We start from the raw sequence: 22,204 nt of genomic DNA on the forward strand, positions 1-22,204 counted from the left end.
GGGTCTGCGGGGCGCCGCTGCGAAGGTGAGGGGGCTGGGGGCGGGCGCAGCGCCAGCGGCCGGGGTGGGCGGCCGGCGCCCGGGCAGGGGCTCCGTCCGGGGGCGGGGCGGGGCGGGGACCGTGGCGGGCTGGCGCACCTCGCCGCTCCCTCGCGCGCCGCGCTCCCCCGCCCGGGCGCCCCGCCCCTCCGCCCTCGCAATAAGGGGCGCGGGCCGGGCGGGGCGGGCGGGAGGAGGGCCCGCCGCCGCCGCCAGCCCGCGGCCCGCGCCGTCGGGGCTCCGGGCGCGGCTATGGAGCTGTGGCCGTGGCTGGCCGCGGCGCTGCTGCTGCTGCTGCTGCTGGCGCAGCTGAGCCGCTCGGCCCGGTTCTACGCCAAGATCGGCCTGTACTGCGCCTTCTGCTTCACGGCCTCGGCGATGGCCGCGGTCGTCTGCCTGCTGCGCCACGGGGGCCGGACGGTGGAGAACATGAGGCAAGGGGGGCCGGGCGGGCGCGGGGGCCGCTTCCGCTTCCCTAACTTTCCCGTGTCCCTTCCCTCCTTCCTGCCGCGCCTGCCTCTCCCGGGCTCCGGGAGTGGTGCGGGCAGCTCGCGGACGCCCGAGGGGAGAGCGGCTCGGGGAGCGCGCCGGGGGGTGCTGGCGGGTGGGCTGCGGCCTCCGGAGCCCGCGTCGTCGTGTCCCCGCGCCCTTGCCCCGGGGCCCCGGCCAGGGGCCGGCACGGAGGGCTTTACAGAGGTCTGGCCCTCGGCGCCGCGCAGGGTGCCGGCGGCTCCGAGAGGAATGCGGCCGGGCCGGGCGGGCAGAGGCTCGGTGCCGCTTCCCCGTGGCGGGGGTGGGGGCTAGCGCCGTGCACCGCCGCGCCGGGGTCTCCCCGCCACCCCGCCCGCCCACCTGTCGGGCGATGAGCGCACGTGTGCTCGGCCCCTTCCTTCCGCTTAGGAAGGTGTGGCGGCTCCAGCCCGGGGAGGTGGGGCGGGGACTGCTGGCCCTTGGGGTCCAGCTTTAAGCCAGGGGAAAGAACGCGGTGGTAGCTAGGGTGTGCCCCCCCATCCCTGGGGTTGGGGAGCTTGCTGTGGTGGGGGTCAGGCTGGGCTGACAGGAAGAGGTGGAGACCTCTCCCGGGCAGAGGCGGGGGCTGGGGGGGGGGGGGCGTGCATGGTGGCCCGAGAGGGGCTCCGTGGCCCTTTCCCCCAGATTCCGATGAGGAGGGGCCGTTGCTAACATGCCACCCTGTGGCTTTGGCAATGATGGCCTTTTGGCTGTGGCCTGGGGTGGGAATACTGTGGTCCCTAAGGCCCCCACCATCCCAGCACTCACAGGGCAGGGGGTGAGGGGTCCTGGCTTTCTGCCCTTCCTCGCCTTGTCCATCCGGGTGAACTGACGCTGCCAGGACTGGCCTCTGTACAGTTCTTCTCGGCTGTTCTCAGGGATATGTGGCTCCCGCCGCCCCAGAAGTGGGCGTGAGGACTAAGAGTGGGGAAGCCTGGTGGGTGGGCCGTGAGACTCTAGTGCCCCCTCACCACGTGACCCAGGGCAGCGACCCAGGGAGCAGAGATCACAGGGGTGGCCCACTTGTTGCCTTTCCAGCTGTCTTCCCAAGCAGTCAGCTCTCTGGGATGGGGAGGGCCTGTATCCAGAAATAGGGGGTTCCTCAGAGCTGGGCCCTGCCGGCAGGGATGCTGGCTAGTTTGAGACCCTGGGACCCCCCTGCAGACAGTGGGCTCACAGCCCGTGTCCGTTCCGCACCTGCTGGGGGCCAGCCAGGAGCAGGGCAGGGGCTGGTTTCCGGCAGCGAGGGCTGGTGGGCTCCTCGGAGGGGCAGCTGCCCCCCCCCACAGCCAGGACCGAGGGTGGCGCGCCTGTTTCTGAGGCAGGAGGGGCCCTGAGCCTGGCTTGTGTTGCCTGCGGGTGGGACGCGAGTCCTGGAGCAGGTTTTCAGCAGGCGTTCCCAGCGGTCACCCTTTCTGTCCCTGGCTCTTGTGTTGCCAGGTGGCCTTGACTTTAAAAGGTCCAACTCGCTCTTCCAGGGCTGAGCTTGAAAGCTGCTTCCCCGGGGTCAGCCTGGAAGTCACAGCCACCCTTTCTGACCAGGTGGTGGATCTGGCAGGCCGGCCTGACCAGCACGTGGCACCCCAGGCCTAGCCGGCCCCGTGGCCTCTACTGTCTCGGGCTTGTTCCCCAAGCCCAGGAGCCCAGCTTGGCCCCCAGCCTCGCAGGAGATTCGGGCCCGCCGGGGCGTCCTCCTGAAGTGCTCAGGAGGGAGCTTCCCTCCCCGGGACAGCCCGACTCAGGCTCTGCAGAGGCCAACCCAGGATATAACGGAGGTGCTGAGTCCTCCCCAGAGAGAGGCAGGCCTGGGGGTCTGGGAACCCACAGCCCCCTTCCCCTGCAGCCCCAGGCCCCACAGGGTGGGTCATTGTGAGGACACCCAGGCTCCCCAGTGACGGCAGAGGAGGGTCCCTTGCGAACACGAGTTCTCCAAGGGACGCGGCCGTGGAGGGCTGAGAAATGCAGAGGTCGTGGAGGCAGCGCTGTCTCTCTAGGCGCTGTGCCCCTCCAGGGGCAGGCCCACGAGGACAGTGAGGCTGGGGGGCCGTGTGGACAGGCTCCCTCATTTCAGGCCCCTCCTGGGCTGGGACTCTGTGGGCTCCTGGCTGCCCGCCCCCCGCTCCAGTTTAACCCTGACTTCCGGAAAGGACCCTGCCCATCAGTTTTGCCTTGCACCCCCCATGCACTGGCGGATGCTTCATCCTTAGGGAGAGGGGTTGTTCCTAGTCCCACTTTACAGATGAGTCCGCAGAGAAGCAGCTTGAAACTCATGTTTCTGGGGGATGGGGGAGTCGGTGGGGAGGCAACTGGCAGGCCCCAGAGCTAGGATGTGGCAGACCTGGGCTGCAGACCCTGAGGGTGACTTCAAGGTGGGTCTTTTCATCTTTCATCTGTCTCACCCAGCATCGGGGCTGGGGGCAGCACCGTGGCCACTTTGGGGCTGGAGACCAGGCTCAGGGGAAGTCCTCAGTTCCCAGAGGGACAGCCCAGCTCCACCCACCCTCTTGCTTTCCCGTCTTCCCTGTGACCAGCAGCCCTTCTCTGTGATGGGGCAGCCAAGGAGGCCTTTGCCGTTGAGTTGTGAATTTTGAACGTGCTGGGCGCGGAGGACCAGAGGCAGGCTCTGTTGTGAACACGCTGGGGCCGAGGCCAGGGACCCTCTCCCAGACTGGCGAGAGCCTGCGTGCCAGGAGAGGCTGGGTCCTCACCCTGGGGGCAGGTGCCCTTATCACACCCGCTGGGCAGAGAAGAGAGCGAGGCCCGGGATTAGCCGTATTAGAGCTGGCTTTGTCTGTAGGACCAGGAAACCAGATAACAGCACTTTAACACAGAGAGTTTCCTTTGTCACACGTTCCAGGTGACCAGGACGGGCAGCTGGGACCACAGCTAGGCTGCAGAGTAGGGGGCAGGAGAGTGAGGTGCCGGGTCGGTAGAGCCCCCACCCGTTGGGGATGGGCATGGCTGCAACCAGGGCCTGCGGCCCTGGTCTTGGGGTGGGATGGTGGGGGCAGCCCTCCCCCTGGGTGGACTGCAGGCCCGGAAGCAGCGCTCCCGAGATCTGGACACTGCTCGCAGCCCCACCTCCTTCCAGGCCACTCCTCTGGGCCCCCGCAGAGGCTCGCGCCCCCAGCTCCCGCCCACCCTGTGTTCCGGCTCGTCTGACGCTTGGGAAAGGCCGCTGCCTGCCAGGCGGCCTCACTGGGGTCTCTGGTCCCCTGAGCAGACTGATGGCTCTGTGTGCCCGCCCTCCTGGCAGGGCCTTCCCGAGTGAGTGCCACCAGCCACCCCCCTCCACCCCTGCCACGTTGTAGGGCAAAGCCCACGGGGTCTGGTTGAGGACTTGATGCCGCTTGGCCGAAACAGCCACCAGGTCTCCCCAGGGCTGTCTCGCCTGAGTCGGGGCTGAGGGCAAAGGTCAGCAGGTAGCCGAGACCCGACTTTGAACCACCTCCCAGTGGCCAGGAGCAGGTACCGGCTGTGGGACGGGCCTCTTCCGTTTACTTTGGATTCTCTTCTGCCTGTATTGTTGCCAGCAGAGCCGCTGTCTGTGCAGCGCTCCCAGCCCGGCAGGTCTCGGGCGTTCCAGCCTCATCTAACTCGACCCTTCCACGACCTTCCAGTCTCACGAGTGGAAGCAAGAAATGTAGGGAGGTCAAGTCCGTTGCCCAAGGTCACAGTCGTGAGAGGAGCGTCAGGGCCTGTCTGATCCAGAGCTGGGGCGGGGTCCGGGTGTCCCCAGATGAGCGCAGCTGGTCCTTGGAGGCTGGCTGCCAGGGCTTCGGCCCCAGGCCCCCGAGAATCCACACGTTTATGGCGCTTCCTTTGAGGCCAGCGGCCCAGATCAGGGTTAAGTGGAGGGCTCCAGAGAAAGACCCACAAGGGGTGAGGATAACGCCTCTGCTTACGGAGATCACTGCCCCTGTGGGCTCTTGGAAAGGGGGGCAGGCCCCCCTGCCTTGCGGGGAGAGCTGGCACCGGTCACCCACAGCTGCCTGCAGTGCTTCTGGAAGGCTGGGCCACCCAGCTTCAGGCAGCCTTGGCTCCGCCTCCCGGGAAAGGCAGGACTGAAGCTGGGGCTGCAGGGCGTGGGTGCCAACATCCCTGGCCACACCTGTTACTCCAGCTGTGAAGCTGGGGCCCTGCTTCCTGTGGGGAGGGGCACTGGGGTCAGCTGGGCTCCGAAGAGGCCTGGGCTGGGCGGGCCTGGCTGCCTGTGGAGGGCGGCTGCTCAGAGCTCGCAGAGCCCCTCCTGCTGGGGGTGGGGTGGGGGCCAGAGAGCACCCTCGGGGTGAGGGGAGGCCTGCAGAGGAGCGCAAAGGCTCCACCTGGCAGCCCTGGAGCCATCGCCCCGCCTCCAGGTGGGCCTGTGCCTGGCATTCCCCATGCATTTTTCCAAAGTCAGGTTTAGGGGCGGGCTCCAGCCCATCCCAGCTTCCCCGCTGTGTGACTCTGGGCCAGTCGCTCAGCTTTGCTGAGCCTCCACTTCCCTATATGACCTTGTGGGGTTACTGTCTGAGCGAAACTAGATGGCTGGCGTCTGTCCCTGGGCAGGCTTTGCAGGTAGCGTGGCGCTGCTGCTCCCGGGCATGGGTGTGGGGCGTCCATCCCTGTGGTTACGAGCGTGCTGCACCCGAGGCCAGGACAGACCGGCTCTCCCTGCTGGGCCCTGGAGCCTCTGCATGGTTTGGGCAGCCTCCCTCCTCCTGGAGGAAGCACTGTGAGAATGGTAGGACGTCCCCGCCCCTTTTACGGAAAACCTTGACGAGGCGGACCGTAGGAGAGCGAGACCCCGGCGCCCACCCCCCTGCAGGGAGTGACTGACGGACCCCTCCCTCTGAGGAGCACCGCCCGCTTCTGTCTGCTCCCTAGATGCCCCTTTCTTTAACCCTTTCTTTCTCGGCTTCCTGTACTTGTCTTCCCGTGCTTATGTCAGAGGCTGTGTCCTTTCGTTTTGAGTGCCCTTATTTGTAAAATGTAGTGAGTTGCCCCCAGGGCCTGTCTGTCCCTTCTGGAACCCTTTGTTCCTTGGGAGGTCTGCCTCAAAGGGGATGGGAGAGGCCCCTGCTAGGCTGAGTATCACAGGATACTGAGATCACAGTATATACAGTATCTTTCATCCTCCCCCCCCTCCCCCAAATACTGATCCTGTCAATTAGATACAAAAAGAAAATATAGAGAAGTTCTGGAGAGGGATGTTTGGGAGGACTGCATTATACACTTGTAAATGGTTTAAAATGATAGATTTTATGTTTGTATATTTCACCACAATTTGTTTCCTTTTGGCTGAGTCAGGTAGCATGCGGGATCTTAGTTCCCCAATCGGGGAATAAAGCAGGGCTCGAACCAGGGCCTCCCTGCATTGGAAGGGTGGACTCTTAACCACTGGACCACCAAGGAAGTCCTTCATCACAACTGTTTAAGAAGAAGAACGGAGCCAGTAGATACCTGTACCAGAGAGACCCACTGTCCTTTCCCGACGTGGCCTGGGACTTTGTGAGCTTGGCAGGGAAATGCAAGTGACAGGTTTGCATTAGAAGTCCCGGGAACCATCCTGGCAGCACATAAATAGGGATCTTTGCTCTTTCCTCTGCCACAGCCCTATCTATCTTGGCTGTCCCCACGGGGACGCTGAGGTGTTCTTTCCCTAATCCTGACCTCGCCTGTGCGTCGGCAGCTTTAGGATCAGTTGCCAGAAGAGGATTGCAAATCTCAGGGACTAGGCTTCTTAAGGGCTCTGCTAGGTGCTGCCAGCCTGCCCTCCGGAAACCTCTGCGGGCTCCCACCTCTGCCGGCAGCCTTGGGCCGTTTCCCAGCACCTGCCGGCACCTCCTGTTACCTGGCTGTCCTCTGCCGATCTGAGGGATGAGGACAGGGCGTCTCGTTTCAATCCGCGTTTCCTTTGATGGCCAGTGTGACTGCGTGCTTCTGTGTTGTTGGATGACGCACGTTTTTCCCGTTTGTGAATGGCCTGCTTGCGCCCTCTCCTTGGGTCAGTCAAGCCTCACAATGACCCGAGAAGCCGTCTCTTGGCAGTCAGGAAGCCCGAGGCTCCCCAGCTGAGATGGCCAGGCGAGGTCTCCCGAGAGGGTCCGAGCCAGGTGGGGACAGAGGGACAGGTCTGGCTCGAGCTGGCAGAGGCTCAGCGCTAAGGAGGACGGCCCGGCTTCTGGGTCCAGCAAGGCCGGCTGGCCCGACTGTGAGAGCAGCCGGGGCTCAGCTGCCTCCCTCGCGGAGCCCCTCTCTCCCACCTGCGCCGAGGGAGGAGGAGGGGAGAGAGGCTGTGTGGGCCAGATGCGCGCCTGCCTTTCAGACAGAGAGGCAGAGCCGATGGGATCCACTCGTGTGAGGCTCAGAGGAGTCTTAGCCTCAGAGACCGAAAGTGGATGCAGGGGCCCGGGGCGGGCAGTGCGTGCGTAATGGGAACAGCGTGTCCGTCAGTTTGAGCAGATGAAAGAGCCCTGGGGCCGGAGGCTGGGGGCAGTTGCGCAACAACGTGCCTGCACTTGAACTGTGTATTTCAGACCCGTTCAGAGGGTAAACGTTGTGCCGGGTGTATTTTAACCACACTTTTAAAGACTTGAGGCTGCCTTCAGGCCCAGGGCCCAGCTCTGAGCCTCTGCTCTATTGAGAACCAGCTCTGGGCCCAGGCCCTTCTGGCTGGAGTGGAAAAGGCCTGCCTCCCGGCCAGGACTGTGAGGAGCAACCTGGAGGCACGGGGTGGGGGTGGGGGTGTGTGCAGGAATCCTGGGCAGGACGTGGAAAGCTCTTGGGTCACCGGCAGCCCACCCTCAGCCCCCCGCCACCCACGGGTGGAAGGACCCAGGGGCCCTGTTGAAGCGGCAGAGGAGTGACCGCAAGCCTCGGGCTCCGTCCCCCCGTGTGCTCTGACCCCTCACTGCCACCGATCCTGTGCCAAGTGTATGTGGCGTCAACCTTCTCCCTGCCAGCCAGCTGCCCGGAGACGCCGTTCCCAGGGATCACCCGTCACCTCCTGCGGGGATAGGCCCCTCCGGGTCACGCGTGCCCAGGGCAGCCTCCTGCTGGGAGCAGGGCCCACGCACATCCTAGCTCCCCTGGCATCCTTGTGTGACCTTGAGTGTGTGTGTGTGTGTGTGTGTGTGTGTGTGTGTGTGTGTGTGTGAAACGGGCGGGCTGCTGGTTTGTAGGGCAAGGAGGCGTGAAGGCCATGTCACCTTGATAGTGCCTGCTGGGCCGGTCTCCCCAGCAGCGGCTCTTCCGAACCAGGAAGCAGCCCTCAGCTCCTCACTGAGGTCTCCGCTTGGTACCCACGCTTCCCTCCCTTGGGTGTGGCTCTGCTTCGAGGGACAGTCACGTCCCATGGGGGGCCCCTGCCCCGGCCGCTTCTGTGGGCGGCCTCTCCACATTGGGTCGTTCGGGCTCTGATGCGACCGAGCACAGAGTTAGCCAGTCTGGGGGGTTCTCAGTCTGCACCCCCGTTCACCCGGGCCCCCCGCCTGGCGTGAAAAGCAGGATTTGAGGGGTGGAGGCTGGGTGACGGGGCAGATCCAGGTACACGGACGTGGAAGGAGGCGTCCTTCCCATGACCCGGCGTCGGGGTCCCCGAGGCCTTGCTTCTGTGTGATCTTCATGCCACCGGCTGGGAGGCGGAGGGCAGGAGGGCAGGGGGAGCCATCCTGCTAAGGGACAAGACCTGCAGGCTCTCGGAGGGGAAGGCGGGCTCAGGGTCAGTGGCCAGCCTGCCAGGGTGGGCTGGGGGTCTCCAGGCTGTGGACGCAGAGCCCGAATCACGCCGGGGCAGCGGTCCTCTCTCACGGGGCCCATCTCCCCCACAGCATCATCAGTTGGTTTGTCCGGTCCTTCAAGTACGCATACGGCCTGCGCTTCGAGGTCAAAGGCCGTGAGACACTGGACGAGGACCGGCCCTGCGTCATCATCTCCAACCACCAGAGCATCCTGGACATGATGGGTAAGGCCGGGCCGCGGGCGGGGGGGGTGTCTGGGGGAGGCTACCCTCCCCCGTTGCCTGGGGGTAGGGGGAGGCTGCTGTCCTACTCGGTGGAGGCTGGACCCAGCTGGGCTGGCAGGCGGGGGTTTGACACTGGACGGGGCGGGGACCTGCGCCTCCCTGCGGCGGGTAACGGGACCAGGCAGCCTGTGCGGGGGCCCCAGGCTCTGCTGCGGGAGCCCTGCTTCAGTGCCTCCCCTGCTGGGAAGCTGAGGCTCAGAGGCCAGACGGCGCCCAGCGCCAGTGATGTCCGAGGCCCAGGGCTGGCCCACTTCTCCTTGGGGAGTGGCCCCTGAGTTTCACTCTGTCTCCTCTTGTCCCTGCCTGACGTCCGGCGCCCGCAGGCCTCATGGAGGTCCTCCCTGACCGCTGCGTGCAGATCGCCAAGCGGGAGCTGCTCTTCCTGGGGCCCGTGGGCCTGATCATGTACCTGGGGGGCGTCCTCTTCATCAACCGGCAGCGCTCCCAGACGGCCATGAGCGTGATCACTGACGTGGGCGAGCGCATGGTCAGGGAGAAGGTGAGTGCCCGGGGCCGGGGGCGCCCAGCGCTGTGGACACTCACGCCCGATCGTGGTGTCAGGTCGGCCCCAAGGGTGAGTCCCTGCGGCAGAAGAACCCGCCTTATCAGTGCGTGGCTGAGAATCGCATACAAAAGAGCCAGGCGCGGGGCCTCGGCTGTCAGCGGTGGTGGTCTCTGCTGAGAAGTGGGGCTCCCCCGGGGTGGGTGCCTCCCTGGGCGGCCACCGGCTTTTGCGTGCAGCCTCCTGTCTCCCCGACAGCTCAAAGTGTGGATCTACCCGGAGGGCACGCGGAACGACAACGGGGACCTCCTGCCTTTCAAGAAAGGTGCCTTCTACCTGGCGATCCAGGCCCAGGTGCGTCGGGGCTGTGGCCTCCCAGGGCGGCCGGGGTGGGAGGCCCATCCAGGCTGACCTACAGCTGACAGTGACCTCCCGGCCCGCTGGGGCCACCGGCGCTTGGCGACCCCCTGCCTCTGGACAGGCAGCACCTGTCCGTGAGCTGCTGTGGAGGGCAGTCCCTGGGGCCCCTTAGCCACTCTGTGCATGAAGGCTGGGGCCAGCTGGAATGACGCTCATCACCTCCGTACCTGCCCACGGAGCTCCAGGCTCCTGCTGGCCGGGCGTAAAGAAGGCCCACTGCCTGGGGTCTCTGCAGGGCTCTGCCAAGGTTGCGTTCAGCCCCCCACACCCCTCGCCAGGGCGTGGTTTGGGACTTGGCAGTGGCTGCGGGGAGTGGGGGGGTGTGCACCAGGGCTCACATGGGCCAGGACAGAGTGAGCGGAGGGCCCTGCACGGGGCTTCGTGTTGCTCTGGTCCTTGACTTCTAGGGGTACAGTTTGTCCCAGGTGACCCGGAGATCTGGGGGCGATGGCGGGAGAGGCTGGGGGCATGTCCCTCCGTGAGGCAGGGCTTCTGGGGGTTCGGGTGCCCTGTCTCAGCCTCTGGTCCTGTGCTGGGGGCTGTGCGAAGGGAAAGTCATCGGCGGGGCAGGGGGGGCCTTTCTTCCTGCCTGGGCAGAGTCAGGCTGGCAGCTGGGCAGGGCTCTGCTTTCTCCTGGCCTTCACCTGGGACAGGTGGCCTCGAGCACCCCTGGTGGCCCTGAGCAAGGCTGGGAGAGCCTTTCTTCCAGAAGCTCCCAGCCAGCGCTGGGGAGGGGAGTGAGGGAGCTGGAGGGAGGGGCGGACGGGCTGCCCACGGTGGGGACGGGCGCCTGGGCTCTCATCCCCACCCTGCCCAAGCACTTGGCGGAGGAGACCCCCACCACAGGCCGGGGGCCGGCATCTCTTCCCTCTGCGGTGGAGAAGGGGTCACCGGGGTCATGGGAGAGAAGAGCAGAGCTTTGGGGGCTGGTGGGGTCAGGGCAGCCTCAGCCAGGACGCCGGGCAGCATATTTCCTGTCAGTTCCGCGCCCTGGGGTTAATGATTACTCCCAGGTGCTATTTCTGACACTGGAACCACCGTTGAAGTCATCATTGGACTTGACCCTGGTGTCTTCCAGGAAAACCGGCAGGTCCTGCCCCCTCCTCTGGCTGGATTTGCCCCCAGCTCCTCCCTGGGGTGGGGGGAGAGGCTGGGAAGGGAGAGATGGGCAGAAAGACCTCAGTTACCTCCTCCGGCTAAACTGGACAGGGCCCTGGGTCATCTTGAGACCCTTGGGGGATGCGGAATGTGAATCAAATGGATGTGTGCCAACCCAGGAAGTCTTCCTGGAGAAGGGTATACTTGAATGAAGATGTGCAGGATGAGTTTATGGACTCGGGGCCACCCAGGGCACGAAGGGTGTCCCGGGAACTGTGCGGAAGCACCCTGAGGCAGGGTGACCACAGGGGCCATGGGGGCAGGCAGGGCTCTGCCCTCGAGCTCGTCGCTGGGGATCAGCTCCAAGGCTGGGCTGGGCTCCACCCTCAGGCTGCTGTGTCTGCTGTTCCCAGGTACCCATCATCCCCGTGGTTTACTCCAGCTTTTCCTCCTTCTACAGCTGTAAGACGAAGCTCTTCACTTCAGGTAGCCCCCTGCCCCCACACACACACCCTTGTGCACACGCAGGCCCACCCATCCGATCTCCCGTGACACCCGGACCCCGCTTCTGGGGGGGCCACTCAGGCCGTGCCCCTCAGCGACTGGGGGCAGAAGGAAGGAGGCCCCGCCTTGAGCCCCGTGGCCGTGGCTCCTGGGGGTGGCGGAGGCCCAGCTACACACACACACACACACACACACGCACACACACACGGGCCACACACAGACACACACACACACACACGCGGGCCGGGCCGTGCTCCTGGGGGTGGCGGAGGCCCAGCTACACACACACACACACACACACACACACACACACACACACACACACGCGGGCCGGGCCGTGCTCCTGGGGGTGGCGGAGGCCCAGCTACACACACACACACACACACACACACGCACGCGCGCGCGCGCGGGCCGGGCCGTGCCCACAGCTCGGGGGCCCTTGAGCGGCGCGCTTCCTGCCCAGGGTGGCCTCTGAACCAGTGCATCCAGCCCCAACTCTCAGGCAGCAGCCACCCGGGGATGCCCCCCACGCCCCCCACCACAGCTCAGGACCTCCCTCCGTCCTTCTCTCCAGACCCCCACGCGAGGGTGCCTGGCGCCCAGGTGGGAAGTGGGGTCCAAGGGAGAAGCTGCCTGCCCCACACCCAGGACCCCGAGGCCGCCTGCACCCCTGTGGATCACAGGAGGGGCTGCCCCAGAGTCTCCCGGGGGCGGGAACGTCCTGGAGCCTGACCGGTCCTCACGAGGGGGCGCGCACTCGTCCACGCCCGCTGTGAATGTGCCTGAGAGCACGTGTGTGCCCATGTCAGTGATTCGCAATTAAGAGCCAACCGCCGGAGACCGGGGTGTCGGGAAGAGCCGGCCCAGCCCAGGCCCTCGGGAGGCTGGCAGACGGCCAAGACGGGGGGCGAGAGGCCCCCCGTGGGAGCCCCCAGGTGGCTGATGCCTGCACCCCGCCCCACAGGAACCATCCAGGTGGAGGTGCTGGACGCCATCCCCACCCGTGGCCTCACTGTCGCCGATGTTCCCAAGCTTCTGGACACCTGCCACCAGGCCATGAGGACACGCTTTTTCCACATATCCAAGATCCCCCTGAAGAACGGGGCCCCCTTGGGGCCCGCCGCCCCGGAGAATGGGGCCCCCTCGGGGCCCGACGCCCAGCAGGCCCAGTAATCAAGGCCCGGGGCTGGGCAGGACCTGGCTGGACGATGGACAGAGGGACACCCCACCAGACACCACTGTGTCCCTTCTAGCCTTCCCCCGCCAGAAGCAGGGCGTCTCTTCCTGTCACTGCCTTGGGTCCAGGCCCCCCGATGTCCCTGCAAGGGGGAGTCAGCCCCCCAAGCTCTGAGGGCAGGGCCTCGCCCACCCCCGTGCCTCTGGGGTCTGGCGTGGGAGCGGGTCTGGACCCCCATGGGCTGACAGGGCATGGCCGAGCTGCCCGGCCCCCACCCTCCCGCCCAGGCCTGCGGGGCACAGAGGCCGGCCTGCATCAGGCCCTCAGGGAGAGGCGGGGCTCTGGGGGGCCGGGACACCGGGGCTCACTCCAGCCGGGGGGCCTCAGGGAGCCAGAGAGCAGGGTCTGTGGCTCCCGCCGACTCTGGGGAGCAAGTCTGCTGAGTTGGGGCTGTGCTCGTCACTGTTTTTTATAAACGAACTCTTGGAAGTGCCTGCTGAACTGTGCTCACTCAGGGGGTGGGCAGGGCTGCCTCGGTTCCGATCCTCAAGCTGCCCTCACCTGCCCCGCCCCCGGACGACTGTGGGACCCCCCCAGCCATCACCCTGGGCAGTGTCCCTGCCGGGCTTGGGGCCACAGTCATCCTGGAATGTTTTCTTCCACTGGGGGTGGCAGGCACGCCCAGGGGTTGGGCAGGCACTTGGAAAGGAAGCTAAAGATTTGCTCTTTGGCTGCTGCCTGGGGGGGAGGCCAGTGTCACCTTCTCTCAAACCACCTTCTCCAGCCCCTACTGGAGTGAAAGTGAAAGTCGCTCAGTCGTGTCCGACTCTTTGCAACCCCATGGACTATACAGACCATGGAGTTCTCCAGCCCAGGATACTGGAGCGGGGCAGCCGTTCCCGTCTCCAGGGGATCTTCCCAGCCCAGGGATCGAACCCAGGTCTCCCACACTGCAGGCGGATTCTTTACCAGCTGGGCCACAAACTGGAGAGAGGGCGCCAAGACCCTGTCTTGGGGGCACCGGGGGTGGGGGAGGGCTGTCTGCCTCTCTCCCAGCGCGTGGCTCTCGGCCTGGGGGAGGCCCGTCAGCTTCAGGACGCTCCCGAGATGCCTTCATGGACACGGCGGCTCAAGTCTCATTTTATTCTCACAAAGGACAGGGCTGCCCAGCGAGGGGCGCAGGCCCCAGGCCCTGGGCAGGGTGCCTCGTACCATCCTCGGCCGTGGGCCCACAGACCCCGAGAGTTGGCCGCGGTGCAGGGGGCTGGCTGGCTGGGGCTGGATTCACACAGGACGAGCCTCACCCCGCCCCGGGGGAGGGGGCGGTGGGCCCTGGGCCGCCGCGGTCAGCAGAGGTGGGGCGGGGCGGGGTGAGGAGAGTTTCCGGGCTCTCGGTAGCCAGGACTGGGCCGGTGGGCCTTTCACACCTCCTTCTTGCAAGAACCTGTGGGTGGATGGGGGGTGTGGGTGGGGATGGGGTCAGAGGGCACCGTTTCTCAGCACCCTCCCGCCCAGCCCGTGGCGGCCCTGCCCCACACCCTCTGACCCCTGGGTGGGCGCGGGGGTCTCGGGCTGTGTGTGTGTGTGTTGGGGGGCGGTCACGGGGCCCACCGCACTCACAGGAGCCCAGCTGCTCCTCCAGGAAGGAGATCTGCTCGCTCAGAGAGTCGATGCGGTCCAGCTGCCGGAGCGAGTGGGCCAGGAGGCTGCCCGGGTCCGGGAGCCCGTGCTCCAGGGCGCGCGAGGCCAGGCTGTGCAGCGGGGCCAGCACGAGCTGCAGCTTCTGCGGGGTTGGCAAGGCCCCGGGGAGCCGGGGGGGACCTGGTGACCCCGGGCCAGCCCCTCGCCCTGTCCGTTCCGTAAGGATTTAAGGACAACAGGTGGCCGGAAGGCACCGCTGACCCTCAGACCCAGGTCCAGCTGCAGGGCCCCGCAGTGTCCACCAGAGGGGGCTGCTACGCCGGGAGCACAGGTGACTCACACAGGCCCGCCAGGCCAAGGGTCCCCGAGGCCTGGGACCCCCAATCAGAAGGGCTGGGGAGGGGAGACAGGGGCTTCTGAGAGGGTCTCAGGTCAAGAGCCCTGTGGGAAGGCCTCAGGGCACTCTGTCCCTGTAGGGACCAAGGCAAGGGAGGGACTGGACCGAGCTTCTCGCTCTCCGTGGGGTCCCCGCCCCGTCATGTCCTGGGGTCCCAGACATCCGCTGGGCATGGTGCCCAGACCAAGGAAACCCTAGGCTGTGGGCATCCAAGGAGACGGCCCACCAGGACCCCCCTCGGAGCCCCGGTCCCAGGCTGAGCCCCTCCCTCCCACCCCAAGGAACCCAGCCCAGGCCTCACCTGCTCCAGCACGTCCACCCTCGACTGGAGCCTCTGTACTTCCTCCTTGACCTCACTGTCTGCTCCTGGGGAGGGCAGCTGCGGAGTCAGGGAGGCCCGGCGCCCCGCCCCGCACCCCCCGCCCTGGGCCAGCCTCACAGCCCGATGCGGGTGGGGGGGCCTCCCGGCGTGGGGCCCGGCCCTCGGGACCACGTTCCAGCCCCGGCCGCTGCCCTGCTGAGTCCTGTCCCCACCCCGCTCCGGGCCCCGCCTTCCTCCAGGGCCGCGAGGTGGCCCGGGGACTCATGCCCGCCCGCCCGGGGGCCAGGGTCCCCGATGCCGCCGCCGTGCTCAGGGTGGTCTGGGCCAACGTCCACGCAGGCTCCGTGCCGGGCTGCTGACGGCGCATTATTACTCACGGTACGAGTTTGAAGTGTCACAGCGCGTACCAAAAGTAATAATGTCCCGTCACCAGCAGGGATGCTGTGTCTCTGGCTGCTCAGCGAAGGGACCTGGGGCAGCGGCGGCTGAGCTAAGGCCCCCCCCACCCCTGTCCCCGCGGGAAGCGACTGTGCAGTCTGCCTCCAGGACCCCCCCATCACCACCACCGCCCGATCACCTCCAGGACTCCCCATCACCTCCAGGACCTCTCCATCACCTCCAGGACCCCCCATCACCTCCAGGACCTCTCCATCACCACCACCCCCCGGGCCCACCATGCTCACCCCCAGGCACAGCGGCAGGAGTGGCATCTAGATGGCACCTTACCTGTCGCGGGGCCTGGGGTCACCCTGGGGGCCCCTCTCTCAGGCAGGCACACTGCCCCGTCCACAGATGGCCGGTGGCCCTCCCGACACCGGCACCAGTAACTGCCCGCCGTGTTGACACAGCGCTGGGGACAGCCGCCCCCTCCGGCGCGGCACTCGTCCACATCTGCAGGAAAGGGGGTGTCAGGCCCACCCTGAGCCCCCTCAAGACGCACCCCTTGGGGGGCTGCCAGGACCCGTTGGGGTGGCCGGGTGCCAGCCTCACCTGTCTGGCAGGCGTTGCCCCGCCACCCGGCAGGACAGTGGCAGCGGCCGGGCTGGACACAGCTTCCTCCGTTCTGGCATGGTGGCTGGCATATCGCTGTGGGGGTGGGCAGGCCTGTCAGCGACCCAGGAGCGTGCCCGGGGCCCCGCCGCAGGGGCGGGATGCAGCCAGGCGGTGGGTGCCGTGCAGGACCCGCTCTTGCCCTGCTGGGCTCCGCTTCCCTGACACCGGGCGCTCCAGGTGCTCACCTGCCCCACAGGCCCCCGGCAGCCCACCGGTCCGCTTCCAGCCGGGGCAGCAGGCGTAGCGAGGCCGGGCGGGGGCCGGCCCAGGGCGGTGGCGGTAGGCGGTCCTGTAGAGGGTCCTGTGGGGTGGGGGTGGCGGCTCAGAAGGGCCTGTGGCCCTCAGGGGGCGGCGGCGGGGGGACAGGGGCTCCGTGCTGACACCAGGTCCCCCCACCCCCGGGGCCTGGCTTCCCCACCCCGTCACCCCATCCGCCCGCCTTCCGGGCTGGCTCCGGCCCCGTGCGGTTCGGGAGCTGCATGAGCCGTCTCCCCTAGCATGGACGAGATCAGCGGGTGTGCCCCCAGAGGGCCTCTCCCCCCCGGGGAGGGCACCTCAGGGTCACCGCCCGAGCCGCCTGCCTGCCCCCAGTTGCTGTGTGGAGCGGGACGCCCAGGCTTGGCAGAAACCCAGCGAAACCTGGGGTAGAGCAGATAGAGGTGGTGCCTCGGGGAGAGTCTCCTATTCTGGGGGGGGGGGTGCCTAGGCCCTGAGGGAAAGGGGCTTCCCACCCTGTCCCCATTCCCCACCAGAGGTCCTTAAGAACCTCGCGGGAAATAGAATCTTTCCCAACCACATCACATCCCCACAGCAAAGAATGAGAGATTCCGCCTCCTGCCCGCCAGCCCATGCTGGTTCAGACTGGGACGTGCTGGGTCTTGCAGGAGGGGAAGGATCTCCATCTGTAACTGTTCGGGGGCTGCCAAGGGGAGGGGGTGCCCCCTGGGGCCCAGAGGGCAGGACCAGGAAGAGGCAGGTTTCAGGGAGCCAAGTGGGAAAAATCTCGCAGCCAACGATGCTGGGGGGTGGGTGGGAGTGTCCCCAAAGCGGAGGGGAGTGGACAAGGTGGCGGACCCCTCTACAGTGAGGGTGGGGGCGCCGATGCCCCGGCCGCTCCTGGAGTGGCTGGTTCTCGCAGTCACGGCAGGCACTTCCTGAGTCTGGGGCCGCCCAGGTTACACACGACTCCGTCTCCAGCACACACTCGGACCTGGCCTCCGCAAGGCCCTTCACTGCTCGGGGCCTTGGTCTCCCTCCGGGGACCCTCCCGGCCCCAAGACTCGCATGTGGCAGGCAGGAGGTGGGGGGTGCTCACCGGTAGGTGCTGCAGGCTCGGTACCCGTCGCAGGTGGTGAGGAAGGGCTGGTATACACGCTGCACAAAGGACTCGGATGCAGGGCCCTGGGGAGCCCCGACGACACACACCCTGCGTCTGCGGGGGATGGGGACGGACGGGGCCAGGGCGTCAGCAGGGGGCTCCCGGGGCTGGGACCCTCCAGCCCCAAAGCCCAGGGGAGCCGGGGACCCGGGCAGGGGATTCCCCAGCGGCACCCTCAGCAGGGGCCGCAGGGAAATGCCAGATCCCAGGACACTGGGGGCTGCCCCCGAGGAAGGCTGAGGGCTCCCGGCTGCACACCCCGTGGCCCCGAGTCCCGGCTCACCCAGGCCGGTAGATGTGCTCCGTGCCACCTGCTGCCAGCACCAGGAACCAGAGTGGAAGCAGCTCCTGGGAGCCCCACATGGCCCGAGTTTCGGGGTGGAACAGCCTTCTCCTCGAGGTGGCCTGGAGCATAGAGCGCAGCCATGTGAAGTCCTTCTGCAGGGCCCCCCTCGAGCCGGCACCACGGGGGAGACGGTCCCCTCGGCTCCTGATGCCTACCCGGCTCAGCCGCTTGTTGGGACCTCTCACCGCAGCAGGGGAGCCCCCCCGGCCAGTGCTAGCTCCCCTCCCCGCCAGCCCTCCTAAACAAGGAGGCTGGCCCTCACCAGCCACATACAGCCCACCCTCAGGCCACAGAAGGGCCAGGACATCTGGGGTCTGGAAATGGAAGCTGATGCCCTTGCCTGGGGAGAGAGGCACCTGGACCCTGCTGGGCTCGGTCAAGTTCACCGGGGAAGGGGGAGCCGAGTGGGGATCACCCCTTCCCCCCCGGCTGGGCTTGGGGCCCTTCCACAGCAGGCAGGGCTTGTACCCCAAACCCTGGTCTATACATGGGGCGTCCATGGCAGGCCTGAAACCGACCCCAGCTGGCTTGGCCCTGGCAGCCTTCGGGGACCTCACATCCCCAAAGCCCCATGTCCCTGGGGCCCCAGGCCTGGGAGCCTGGGGGTGTAGGCGCCCGGCAGGCAGGAGGTCCTTCCTGGGGTGGGGCCGGGGCCTGCCCTTGGGAGGGGTCACGCCTACGCTGGGGCCTGAACCAGCGGTGCAAACCGCCTCCAGAGCTCCCAGGACAGCGGCTCCATCGGCCCCGGATGGTGGGGGGTTGGAGCAGCACCCACCTGCCAGTGGAGCCAATCACATCCCTGTCCTGGCGGTGGGTGGGAGCCAGGGAGGCTAGAGAGCAACTTCTGGGAATGAGAGAAAGCCTGGCCCAGAATTAAAGGTCCCTGCGTGAGAAGCCAAGGGGACTGGAGCGGGGCTGCCGTCGCTGTGTGCAGCCAAGGGTCTGGGGAGCGCTCTGCTCCCCTGCTCCGGGCGCCCCATCTGAGGTTTCCCCCAGGGTCCCCCGAAGGACAGGGCACGGGAAGGAGCTGAGCCTGTGCGTGTGCTGGGGGCGGGCAGCAGACTCCGGGTACAGTCGCCTCCCTCCCTGGGACCCAGTTTCCTCTGGCTCTGCCGGTCAGTCCCATAGACAGGGACCGCCACGAGCATCGCCGAGCCCTGTAGCCACACTGGGATTCAGCTGGGCGCTCGGTCCAGGCCTTCACCCGCCGCACCACCCGGCCCTAGGGTGCATGAGGGTCCTTCCTGTGAGCCCCCCCGTCCTCTGTGGGGGGCCCGAGAGGGGAGGGCTGGCTGGCCGAGCAGGCAGAAGCTGCTGAGGTGCTGGATTGGGGACGGCAGCAGATGGCTGCTTCCTGGCAGTTTCCGGGCTGGGGTATATCCTCAGTCAGGCGGCTCAGGGGATGAACTCTGCAGGGGGACACCCTGTTAGGGACACACTCGGGGGCCTGGCACTCCCGGCAAGGATTGAAATGAGGGGGGACAGGTGGCCCTGGGAGTGGGCCCCGGGAAGGCAGAGGCGGGCCGGTGGGCTGGCAGCACCTGGCAAGGGGCCTCCCAGCTTTGGCAGACCCTGAGGTCACCCACACCTCGTGCACATGTCACTGTCCCCCACAAACACCCACCCAGCACCTCCGCTACCTATGGAAAGCTGGTTAGGAAGGAAGTCGTGTTTTTTCAAAGGAGAGACTGGATTTTTGAAAGTCATGCTTTTCTCCTAGCCCAGAGGAAGCGGCTGGCCCTGGCCTCCCGCACTGGGGGCCAGCAGTCTCGTTTCCCTTTGCAGTTACAGCCCCAGGAGGGCGGGGAGCCAGGGCAGGCAGGCCGGTAGGGCAGGGGGACCCGCGCTGCCTTCAGGGTGAGAAGCAATACTGCTCCATCCCCTCTGAGGGTCTGCAGGAGCCTGCCCCCAACCTGCCCCGAGGCGCGGGGGCGGGGGGCGCGCTGCACCGCGCAGCCGCCACCCCCGGAGACTGAGTCCGCAGAGCAAGGGGCCTGACTCGACTGCAGGGCGGTAACCCTGGGTCCCCCCTTCCACCGCGAGGGGTGCTCTGGACGTCAGGACCGGGGGTGGTGGATGCGGAGACGCGGGGTGAGATGCCTCCCTGGGGGTGCGCCCTCTCCACCGCCCACCCCACGCCTCCCCTTCCCCCCTGCACCGTGGGGAGCGGGAGCGAGGGTGAAGTGACCCCCTCCGGCCACCGAAGGGTACAGCTGGCCTGGGTTGCGGGGTCCCGGGCCCGCGAGGCTCCGGGCCAAGCCCTGGGGGAGCCGCAGGGTCCGGATAGGGGGATAAGGTGCCGCGGCGTCCCCCACCCCGCCCAGGGAACCCCCCCACCCCGTGGCCTGGCCCGGGTCACCCGTCACCAGTAGGGGGCGCCCTTTGCCAAGGACGCTGGGCCCATTCTCCAGACCCGGGGGCCGGGCTGGGGGTCGGTGCCCGAGGGGCAGAGCCCGGCGCTCCGGGCCCGCTCACCTCCGGGCTCCCTGCGGTCGCTCCGCGTCGCACCCCCCCCCCCGCACCCCCAGCTCCGCGAGAGGCCAGGACCCCCGCCTTCCCGGCCCCAGCCCCCCACCCGGACCCCAGCCCGAACTGTGAGCAGACCCCCAGCCCGCGGCGCTCCCCGCGCCCCCAGCCGGGCACCCCGCTCCCTCCGCACTCACCGCCCAATCCGGGGCGCGCACGCGCCGCTGCCGCCACCGCGCCAAGGGGCCCGGGCCCCGCCCGCCCGCCAGCCCCGGCCCCGCCCCGCCCGGCCCGCCCCCGGCCCGCCCCGAGCCCCGGGTGGGCGCGGAACTCCCCGCCCGCCCCCATTGCGCAGGTTGGGAAACTGAGGCTCCGCGGCAAACGGCGCCCCCGGGGCCGGGCAGTGAGTCAGCTAGAACCGGGGCTCCTGACGCACAGCCCGCCCCCGATCGCGGCCGCCCCTCCCAGCCCGCTCCCCGGGATGCCCGGCTGAGGCTGCGGCCAGGTGCCCTGAGGCAAGAGCCCACGCGGGCCGCGGGTAGCTAGCTCTCCACCCCCTCAGGCTGAGCAACCACTCCCGGGGATGGCCATCGCAACCGGGGGCCAGGTCACCGGGCACCGGGGGCTGGCTAAAGGCGACGGCTGCTCTGCAGCCACACGTGGGGTGAAGGGCAGTGACCCCCAGGGCGCACAGACTTCTAGAGATGGGGGTGGGGAGATGGGGGGTGGGGAGATGGGGGTGGCGGCCTCAGCAGCGCCTTGCTGGCTCCTAGGTGTGCACTGAGCCTGGCTTCTGGCCACTGTGCCAGGTTAGGGGCCCTGCGGGGCTTCCACCGTCTCCGCCTTTATTCAGGACAGTTGGGACCACCCTCGAGTGCGCCTCAGGCCCCCGAGGAGTCCCCCGACTGCATGGTCACCGCGGGGGTCTCCCAGGCCCGTCCTCTCTCCTGTCCAGGCCCCTTTGCACGTTTGCAACGTGGGCTGAAGCAGCCCCAGGTGGTGGAGTAGGCAGCAGGGCCCACCGTGCGGCCGGCACAGTGGGGACCAGGTGTGGGGCGGCCGGCCCTCCTGGGAACTCTGTCGTTTGTGCACCGGGATTATCACACCCTCCCTGGGCCTGCCTGTGTCAGCAGTGTCTCCCTCGAACCCGAGCCCCGGCCCTGTTTACCTAAGTGCATGTGTGTGCAGGTGAAAGGTGCCCAGGCGGGGCCAGGCCCCCTGCTGCTGCCCGGGGCACTCACCTGGGGAAGGGGGCTCCCTCATGCCCCGGACGCTGGTGGCAGCTGCTCTTCTGGGTGGTGGGGGCCGCCCGTGCCTCCCTGGTGCCTGTGGGTCAGACACACAGCCTTGATCATCCTGACATGCCAGGGCAAGACAGGCCAGCCTCCATGCCGCTGAGGGCCCTCAGCCTGCACTTGGCCTGCAGACCCCCACCCTCAGATGGCCACTCAGCTCTGCCCACACCCTTGGCCTGGGTGTGTTCGTTGCCGGGGGGTCCTGAGACCCCCAGACAGAAAGCTTCTCTGCACAGCCTGGGGTGCTGGGTGGGCGTCCTGCGCGTACACGGGGAGGGGGCCTTCGGGCAGAGCCGGCAGCTCTGGGGCATCCGGTTCAGGCCTCCCTTGGTGCCCAGGAGGAGAAGGAAGGGGCCCGAGGTGGCTGGACGGGAGCCCCTTCCTGGACCAGGGGGCCTGGAAGGCCCTGGAAGATGCTCTGAGGGCGGCTGAGGAAGCCGCTGCTGGAATGCTAGGATGGTTAAAGGGGGGGGGGGCGCCCTGCCACTGGAGGGGTCTCTTCCCTCCAACCCCAGCAGGCGGTCCCAGGCAGTAAAGAGTTCCGGGCCAGGCCTAGGGGGGACTGAGGGGAAAGCTCCCCTGCTCCTTCCCCTGCCCCCATCCAGCCCCTGAAGCTGGTCATTTGACCCTTTGACCTCCGGCCTGAGCCAAAAAGGGGAGGCCTGGAGCGCTGGATGGGCTGGTCCTCGCTCGGCTGCTAAGCTGGGTGGTGGGTTAGCCTCTGTGTTCTCCGCTGGAACGTGGGTGCTCATCATACAGACTGCTGGGGAGGACGGGGAGGGGCCGGGAAGGTCCCTGTGTCCCCTTGGGGACCTATGCTGCTCTGGGTAGGAGGCTCCTGTAGGGTGCCAGGGGGACCCCCGAATGCCCACACTGTGCCTACCAAGTTGTCCCTCTTCCCGACCCCCAGCCAGCCCCACACGGCCCATCCTGGCTGCAGACTTGGCTTTGGGGTTCCTGTCTCCCCTCTGGCGCCCGTCCCCGACACCCTTGGGGTGTTTGCCCACCCTTGGGGGATGCCCTTGGGACACTCAGGTCCCAGAGAAGA

The 22,204-nt window shown here is 67.4% G+C and overlaps 3 protein-coding genes across 6 annotated transcripts; 2 read left to right on the top strand and 1 right to left on the bottom strand.

Annotated features, from left to right (window-relative positions):
- Nucleotides 1-204: 204 nt before the first annotated feature.
- Nucleotides 205-12,752, top strand: AGPAT2 (1-acylglycerol-3-phosphate O-acyltransferase 2). Its single transcript, XM_065928133.1, has 6 exons — nucleotides 205-473; nucleotides 8,364-8,497; nucleotides 8,881-9,056; nucleotides 9,318-9,413; nucleotides 10,991-11,063; nucleotides 12,046-12,752. Exons 1-6 carry the CDS (start codon nucleotides 292-294, stop codon nucleotides 12,252-12,254), a joined length of 870 nt encoding a protein of 289 aa, XP_065784205.1. The 5' UTR covers nucleotides 205-291; the 3' UTR covers nucleotides 12,255-12,752.
- A 635-nt stretch (nucleotides 12,753-13,387) lies between these two features.
- Nucleotides 13,388-19,814, bottom strand: EGFL7 (EGF like domain multiple 7). Of its 4 annotated transcripts, none has more exons than XR_010662281.1 (10): nucleotides 18,171-19,814; nucleotides 17,333-17,454; nucleotides 16,987-17,103; nucleotides 15,857-15,972; nucleotides 15,609-15,704; nucleotides 15,345-15,509; nucleotides 14,598-14,662; nucleotides 13,879-14,106; nucleotides 13,646-13,702; nucleotides 13,388-13,600 (listed from the first exon to the last, which is right to left on the bottom strand). XR_010662281.1 is itself a non-coding variant. In XM_065928116.1 (10 exons), the coding sequence occupies exons 1-9, from the start codon at nucleotides 18,519-18,521 to the stop codon at nucleotides 13,680-13,682; spliced, it is 1,218 nt and encodes a 405-aa protein (XP_065784188.1). In that variant the 5' UTR covers nucleotides 18,522-19,787; the 3' UTR covers nucleotides 13,388-13,600; nucleotides 13,646-13,679. The 4 variants fall into 4 exon arrangements, 3 of the variants coding, with proteins under 3 accessions (XP_065784188.1, XP_065784186.1, XP_065784187.1); XM_065928116.1 differs by having other exon boundaries at nucleotides 13,879-14,041; nucleotides 18,171-19,787; XM_065928114.1 differs by having other exon boundaries at nucleotides 13,388-13,702; nucleotides 18,171-19,812.
- On the top strand, nucleotides 19,492-20,354 carry LOC136163901 (uncharacterized). The gene is made up of 2 exons (XM_065928728.1): nucleotides 19,492-19,672; nucleotides 19,807-20,354. The coding sequence occupies exons 1-2, from the start codon at nucleotides 19,492-19,494 to the stop codon at nucleotides 20,352-20,354; spliced, it is 729 nt and encodes a 242-aa protein (XP_065784800.1).
- Nucleotides 20,355-22,204: the final 1,850 nt, after the last annotated feature.

The sequence above is a fragment of the Muntiacus reevesi genome, chromosome 3 (genome assembly GCF_963930625.1).
Source record: "Muntiacus reevesi chromosome 3, mMunRee1.1, whole genome shotgun sequence".
NCBI classification, from domain to species: Eukaryota; Metazoa; Chordata; class Mammalia; order Artiodactyla; family Cervidae; genus Muntiacus; species Muntiacus reevesi.

What these genes read in the sequence shown, in the direction of transcription:
- AGPAT2 (XM_065928133.1), top strand. Translation starts at nt 292, where the DNA reads ATGGAGCTGTGGCCGTGGCTGGCCGCGGCGCTGCTGCTGCTGCTGCTG. An exon ending in AGCGCATGGTCAGGGAGAAG is followed by an intron (nt 9,057 to 9,317) that starts GTGAGTGCCCGG and finishes TCTCCCCGACAG; the next exon opens with CTCAAAGTGTGGATCTACCC. An exon ending in GACGAAGCTCTTCACTTCAG is followed by an intron (nt 11,064 to 12,045) that starts GTAGCCCCCTGC and finishes CCCGCCCCACAG; the next exon opens with GAACCATCCAGGTGGAGGTG.
- EGFL7 (XM_065928114.1), bottom strand. Translation starts at nt 18,521, where the DNA reads ATGGGACTGACCGGCAGAGCCAGAGGAAACTGGGTCCCAGGGAGGGAG. An exon ending in GCCGGGGGCCTGTGGGGCAG is followed by an intron (nt 15,705 to 15,856) that starts GTGAGCACCTGG and finishes CCACCCCCACAG; the next exon opens with CGATATGCCAGCCACCATGC. An exon ending in GGGTGGACGTGCTGGAGCAG is followed by an intron (nt 14,107 to 14,597) that starts GTGAGGCCTGGG and finishes CGGAACGGACAG; the next exon opens with GGCGAGGGGCTGGCCCGGGG.
- LOC136163901 (XM_065928728.1), top strand. Translation starts at nt 19,492, where the DNA reads ATGCCTCCCTGGGGGTGCGCCCTCTCCACCGCCCACCCCACGCCTCCC. An exon ending in AGCCCTGGGGGAGCCGCAGG is followed by an intron (nt 19,673 to 19,806) that starts GTCCGGATAGGG and finishes CCCATTCTCCAG; the next exon opens with ACCCGGGGGCCGGGCTGGGG.